At 39.7% G+C, this 7,475-nt stretch overlaps 1 protein-coding gene across 1 annotated transcript; it reads right to left on the bottom strand.

Annotated features, from left to right (window-relative positions):
• Positions 1-692: 692 nt before the first annotated feature.
• LOC147310006 (nuclear factor 7, brain-like) lies at positions 693-5,595 on the bottom strand. Its single transcript, XM_086269274.1, has one exon. The coding sequence runs from the start codon at positions 5,593-5,595 to the stop codon at positions 3,919-3,921; it is 1,677 nt and encodes a 558-aa protein (XP_086125400.1). The 3' UTR covers positions 693-3,918.
• Positions 5,596-7,475: the final 1,880 nt, after the last annotated feature.

Here is a 7,475-nt window from a genome sequence, read left to right on the forward strand (position 1 = left end):
ACAAACCAAAACTGCATAGTAAAAAAAACCACACAATTAAAGAAGCTTCTCGGATGAGAGGTGAAACGTCTTCAAGCAACTTAAAGAAGTCCAGACGCTTTTCTTTGCAAGCTCCTTTGACTGTCTGGAAGTAAGTTGATTTAACAGCACAATACGCTGCTGAACTACTTCCATTTTACTTCCATTTGCTGAGGCTCATGTACTGGTGACAAAGGAGAACGGTTGAGTTTCATCTCATAAAACTGATACCACTTCACCTTTAGGGTGAAGTCGAAGGCTGTATCAGTAAACCACTCTGAAGTCACGCGTGCCAGTGACGGCCCAGCAAAATCTTTGAAAATGGGAAATAAACAAGAAAAATTAACACCTGATGAGAAATTTTTAGAAAAACAACAAGCCGGAGCAGGACTAATCCAAAAGAAAGGGAGAGGAATGCAAGAGGTAGAGGCAGGCCTACACACACACCAAACAGTGGCTTTAGCACTACATGCTGGAGGTGTGGAAAAGAGGGACATTTTGTATGTGACTGTAAGAAACAAAGAAGACAGTGACTCAGAATAGGATAGCAGCTCAGGTGAAGAGAGAAGTTCAGACTAGGAAGAATATAATAATATATATATATATATATATATATATATATATATATATATATATATATATATATATATATATATATATATAATAATCCCTCACCAAGTGAAAATTAGAGATCAAAGTAGTTTAAAGTAGTTTAAAAAGGGTTGGAAACAGACCCGACTGAATAGATATAAATACAAGATGAATAAAGTAAAATAAACAAAAGGCTAAATTACATTAGAGCTTATCTTTAATGTATTCAAACTAATAATAGCAAGGATAACAACCTGTAAACTGGTATTAACAATGAAACATAGTTGGGATGAAGATCATGCCCAGAATGAATAGAATGAAAGAAAATACACGATTCACACAAACACATATTAAATGAAATAGAGAGATGCATAAGGTACATTAAGGCTGTGTCATTGTTCAGCCAAGGAAAGTTTGTGAAAAGGAAAATGTCTCCAGCTTGGGAAAGGGTGAAACTGCAGATCACCTGCAGCCGTTGGTGGATACAAAATAAAATATAAATAAAATATTGTAATATACCATTGCTGTTATATAAAAAGATAATAGCATTAATAACGAGATAATATTAATATGAAGGGGCACCTCAGTCAGTTATGATGTGAGGTGGATAACTATTAAAAGCAGTCTGCATTAAGCTTAAGGTTTGCTCAAATTCAGTACAATAATATATGAGATGAAGAAAATAAAGAAAGTACCTAAACTAAATAAGTGCATAGAGGCACTTGACCTGCTTGAAAACCTGTCATCCTAGATGAGACATTGCTGAAATATAGAGCACACTTATACAAACAACTAATAAGCTAAACCCTTTATATAACGGCTAACGCTACAAAATTGAGAAGCTGAATTAAATATGTGGTCACTGCTAAGCTGATGAGCAAGTAACACGTTTTTTAGAGCAGGAGCTGCATGAGAGCTCAAACATGCAGCTGTCTGTGAGCTCAGTTTTTTCCCCTCATATTTCTGATTTGCCTTTGGCAGCAGCTTTTTTTGCACCCTGACTCATGTGTGTAAAGCGTTTATGCCATCAGCAATTTGTTTTTTGTTTTGTTTTGTTTTTAAAAATAAGTACATTTGTGATCACACTTGTGGATCACAGTGACATATAATGATTAGGTATATGATTTACTAATGCAGATGAAGTTTATTCTAAAGTTCAAGGAGAACAAAGAAGAAAAGCATCTTCAGTTGTGTCTTGGCTATTGTTCTCTGTGTAGTGTGCTGAGTTTTTGTTTTTTGTTTTTTTGTTTTTGACGTGTTGCTTGAGTGAGGAGTACTGTGACTTCTGAAGTAGCTCTCACCATGCGACCTTGATGATGATAAGTTCAGAGCCAGCTGAGAGCTGGGTTGTTTGCTTTGTTTTAGGTGACAAATCAGAAAAGTTAAATCTTAGTTTCTTGTCTTGAAAAAAAAAGGAAGGGGTTTTTGTGTTTCTCAGCAAAGAACAACTACAACTTCATTTTCTGTTTTTGAGAAAGGAGAATTTAAAATAATAATAATAATAATAATAATAATAATAATAATAATAATAATAATAATAATAATAATAATAATAAAGCAAACAAAGAGTGATGTTTTGTTTAAGTGGTGAAGAAAGCTAATACTGCAAAATACCGTCTAGTGCATGATCTGTGAGCAATAAATGAAATCACTGAAATGATGCCACCAGTAGTATCAAATCCCCACACTATACTGAATCAAGTCACTCCAAAAGAACAATGGTTCTCAGTGATAGACTTATCAAACCATCTACTCTAACGTAGATGACATTTTAGTGACTGGCCACACAGAGGAAGGGTCACTTGGCTGAGTTAAGGCCACAAGGTATCTTTAAATAAACTCTAATTATGGAGACCTGAAGTCACATGCTCAGGGTACATCCTCTCAGGTGAAGGCAGAAAGCTACTAAACAAAAGAAAAGAAGCCATACAAAATGCGCCACAGCCACAAACTAAGCATTTACATTCTTTCTAACTCCCAGTGAGCCTGAGTTATGACCCTTTCTCCCTGTTTTTCTACTTCCAACAAAGGTAGAGGTGAAGAATGTGTTCTGTTGTCTCTACTATCAGAAAACAGTGTAACACACTCACAGTAAGTCAGCAGTATAGGATAATACAAACCTATCTAATGAATCTAATGATTCTCACATTATTTTAACTCAGAAGTATGATGCAAACTAAAACTACATACTGATTACATAAGAAGTTTGATGTGGCCTACAGCAGTATCAGTACTCATTTTGATTACAGGTATAATGTAATATATAACAGCATAATAATCTCACAACTGCTACAAGCACATTTGCCTTTCTTAACACACGTGAGAGAAAGGCAGCTGTTAAGAAAATGCCCTTTTGTGGTGAGACAGGCCCTGCATGCAAGCGTACTAACACACATACATGCATGGAAGAACAGCTTACACTATAGCACACACTATAGATGCATCTGAACGCACACATACATATAAACATCCACATTCCAATGTAAGGAACAAACACCCACCGATGTATAAAATAAAGGCCAGGGCAGTCTCAGAGCTGCGAGTCTCTGAGCCCTCACTCTCATGTGGCTTCCCTTGCTAGCAAGAAAACCTGTGTGTTTCTCCTCTCTGATTCTCTGCTGAAGATGTCATGGTCCTGGGCCATGTTGGCCCAGTATTCTTAGTTTTCTTGTATGTTTGTATTTTGTTCCCTATTTAGGCCATGTTTCCTGAGTTGCCCTGTTGTGTTGTTCCCTAAGTGTTTTCCCTTCGTGGCTTTTACCCCCTGTGTGCCCCTCTGTGTATCTGTGAGCCCTCGTCTCTCCTTATGTTTTATTCCATGTTTTCCCCAGCCCGTTATGTCTGTGTTTTCCCCGCGCTCTCTCTCCTCCTGTCTGAACCTCTGTACTTCCTGTTTGACTCTGCCCGTCTCCCGTCAGTGTTATGTTCACCCCGCCCTGTCTCATTATGGTTATCTGTGTCAGCTGTGTTCCCCGTGTGTTCCCACTTTCCTCGTTAACCCTCTGTGTATTTCTGTCTGCGTCTCCCTCTGTTCGGCGTCGCGTTCTCCCTCATGCTGTGTGTGGTTCTCCCCGTGTCTTCTGGTATATGTTACAATTAGCTTTTCCCAGTGTAGTTTAGTTTTGTATTGCTTTGGTATCACTGCTTTCGTTTGTCACCTGTCAGCAATAAAGCTGCATTTTGAGTTTATCCCCTGAGTCCGTGAGTTTGCATTTTGGGTCCTCATCCTGCCTGCCACACAGCGACCATGACAGAAGAAGTGTTTTAGAATACATCTCTTGACAAACAACATCAACAAAAAGAAAAAAATTAGTCCGATCTTTGCTGTTTGACAGGAGTGATGATTAGGGGGGCAGTGTTTGTGCCACTGTCACTACTACCAGGACTGAAAAATGGATAAAGTTTCTCTGTGAAGGTTTGGCCAGTATATGAGTGAAGAAGAACTGCAGCATTTACATCATAAAAGGAAACCAAACCCTCCTCATAATCCACAAAAACTCTCACCTTCTCTGGGTGATCATTCACAGAGAGAGGGACAGGATCGGCAGCAAGTGCAAAGTACTCATTTCTGTCCCTCAGACATATAGCCCAGTAGCCGTTCTCTGGGTTAAGTTTAATTTCTCCCTTCCTATTGACCGACCCTTTGGCCACTCCTAACGTCCACCCAGTCTTTCCTTTAACCTGGACGTCATAGTAAAGTCTTCCACAGGAGAAGCCTCGTGTCCCTAAAACAGAAATTGCAGGTTCAAATCTTTTTGAGCTGTCTGGCAGTTCCTTCCATTCATAATCACAATGAACTTGCTTCCCATCATTGGACAGGATGAGAGCAGGATGTGCCGTATCGGGATCCAAAGTAACATCCACCGCATTCTGCCGAATGTTGTTGAACTGAGCGTCCCGTATCATCTTCACCTCATTTTTGATGGTCTCTGTCAGCTCATCCACAGCTTTCACCAAAGCTGTCCTTGTGATTCCCTCGTATATTGCTGGACAGATGCTGACATCTGTCCAGTCTTTGGTGGGTGGAGCAGCATTCAGGGACGGGAAGCTCTGGAGGAAACGAAGACGGTCTTTAGAGCGTGAGAGTTCCTCCATCTCATCACGTCTCCTTGTCAGCTCAAAGGCCTCCTGCTCCAGCTCTGTGATATAAACTTTGGTCTGTTTCTCTGTCCTTTTCTGGTTCTCTTCAGTCATCTCGATTAGCTCTGCCTGAGCTCTTTCCAGAGACTTAATCAGAGCCGAGAAGACCCGAACACCATTTGCTGTCTCTCTGTCTGCAGCTTCTGTGCTGAGCTTTAAAGATTGTTTGAGCTCGTGGACTTTTCTTTGTCTCTCTTGGATCATGTGGAGAATTTTAGCCTCTGTTATCCCAAGTTGTGTTTTTTTTGCTTCATATTCCTCTTTCAGGGGAACTACCCGGTGAAATCTGTGATCTGCGTCCACACATGACTGACATATGATCATTTGTTCATTCTTGCAATAGAAGTCCAAAGGTTTGCCATGCTCAGCACACATCCTGTCTTCTTCTTTCTCCACAGAATTAAACAGCTTGTGAGTTTTTAAGATGGACACTGTTTGATGAAAATGTAGATTAGCTACAAAGAAGAGTGTAAGAAAGGTTAAGCTAAGAATTATGAACAGGCAGGACTTCAGCGATGTCCGTTTAGGTGCAGCAGGAGCATCATAAGAACCTTTTTCTTGTATGGCATTGTGTTGTTCTGAGCTATCATCAGCTTTCTTTCCAACAATTTTTCTAAACTGAACAGCCATCTCAGATATGAAAGTATTCACACCAAGCTTATATTTCCTATCCACCTGCTCTTTGCACATGGGACACTTGCGCTGGGAATTAAAATTTAAATGTTCCGTGATGCAGTCTTTGCAGAAGTTGTGTCCACATGGGAGTGTGACGGGATCCCTGAACACGTCCAGACAGATGCAGCACAAAAGCTGCTCTTCAGTCAGAAGATAGCTGGCAGCCGTCATGTTGATGATCTGCAGCCAAAAGAGAGAATGAATGGAGCCAAAACTTTTCTTAAAAACATAAAAAAACTCATATATTTTAAATATGTTCAATAACACTGTGTGTGTGAAATTGTAGGTTTCAGAAATTTTCTGCATGCCTAAAATTATTATTTTTTTGTGTGAAGTGAAGTAAAACATTGGCAATAAAAAGCATCTAATACATGAAGATAGCTATTGTACCCACTGTTGGTCAAGTTACATGAAAAAAGTAATTAGTAAATAATTACTTCTCCAAAATAGTAATCACGTCACTTTACTGATTACTTTTTTTCAAAAGTAATTAGTTACTTAGTTATTAAAAACATGATATACAACCTGAATAGGTAATAAAGCAATGGACCTTTCAGCCCAATTCCATTTTTTATGCACAATTGATCATGTAAAATGTAATCAAATGATAAAGTCTCTTTAAAACTTGTATTATTTGTTTTAATCTTTTAACTTTATGCACATTGCATCAAGCAAAAATTAAACAATACAGGTAGTGCAGAATTATTAGGCAAATGAGTATTTTGTCCACATCATCCTCTTCATGCATGTTGTCTTACTCCAAGCTTTATAGGCTCGAAAGCCTACTACCAATTAAGCATATTAGGTGATGTGCATCTCTGTAATGAGAAGGGGTGTGGTCTAATGACATCAACACCCTATATCAGGTGTGCATAATTATTAGGCAACGTCCTTTCCTTTGGCAAAATGGGTCAAAAGAAGGACTTGACAGGCTCAGAAAAGTCAAAAATAGTGAGATATCTTGCAGAGGGATTGCAAAGCTTCTGAAGCGTGATCATCGAACAATCAAGCGTTTCATTCAAAATAGTCAACAGGGTCGCAAGAAGCGTGTGGAAAAACCAAGGCGCAAAATAACTGCCCATGAACTGAGAAAAGTCAAGCGTGCAGCTGCCAAGATGCCACTTGCCACCAGTTTGGCCATATTTCAGAGCTGCAACATCACTGGAGTGCCCAAAAGCACAAGGTGTGCAATACTCAGAGACATGGCCAAGGTAAGGGCCAAGAAATATCTCAAGACTGGTTTTTCTAAGGTTTTATGGACTGATGAAATGAGAGTGAGTCTTGATGGGCCAGATGGATGGGCCCGTGGCTGGATTGGTAAAGGGCAGAGAGCTCCAGTCCGACTCAGACGCCAGCAAGGTGGAGGTGGAGTACTGGTTTGGGCTGGTATCATCAAAGATGAGCTTGTGGGGCCTTTTCGGGTTGAGGATGGAGTCAAGCTCAACTCCCAGTCCTACTGCCAGTTTCTGGAAGACACCTTCTTCAAGCAGTGGTACAGGAAGAAGTCTGCATCCTTCAAGAAAAACATGATTTTCATGCAGGACAATGCTCCATCACACGCGTCCAAGTACTCCACAGCGTGGCTGGCAAGAAAGGGTATAAAAGAAGAAAAACTAATGACATGGCCACCTTGTTCACCTGATCTGAACCCCATTAAGAACCTGTGGTCCATCATCAAATGTGAGATTTACAAGGAGGGAAAACAGTACACCTCTCTGAACAGTGTCTGGGAGGCTGTGGTTGCTGCTGCACGCAATGTTGATGGTGAACAGATCAAAACACTGACAGAATCCATGGATGGCAGGCTTTTGAGTGTCCTTGCAAAGAAAGGTGGCTATATTGGTCGCTGATTTGTTTTTGTTTTGTTTTTGAATGTCAGAAATGTATATTTGTGAATGTGGAGATGTTATATTGGTTTCACTGGTAAAAATAAATAATTGAAATGGGTATATATTTGTTTTTTGTTAAGTTGCCTAATAATTATGCACAGTAATAGTCACCTGCACACACAGATATCCCCCTAAAATAGCTCAAACTAAAAACAAACTAAA

The sequence above is a fragment of the Aulonocara sp. 'chitande type north' Nkhata Bay genome, linkage group LG17 (assembly GCF_057382095.1).
Source record: "Aulonocara sp. 'chitande type north' Nkhata Bay isolate Kocher_YH1m ecotype deep benthic linkage group LG17, A_spYH_male_GT1.1, whole genome shotgun sequence".
In the NCBI taxonomy this organism is placed as follows: Eukaryota; Metazoa; Chordata; class Actinopteri; order Cichliformes; family Cichlidae; genus Aulonocara; species Aulonocara sp. 'chitande type north' Nkhata Bay.

Coding starts and splice junctions, on each gene's coding strand:
- LOC147310006 (XM_086269274.1), bottom strand. CDS start 5,595: ATGACGGCTGCCAGCTATCTTCTGACTGAAGAGCAGCTTTTGTGCTGC.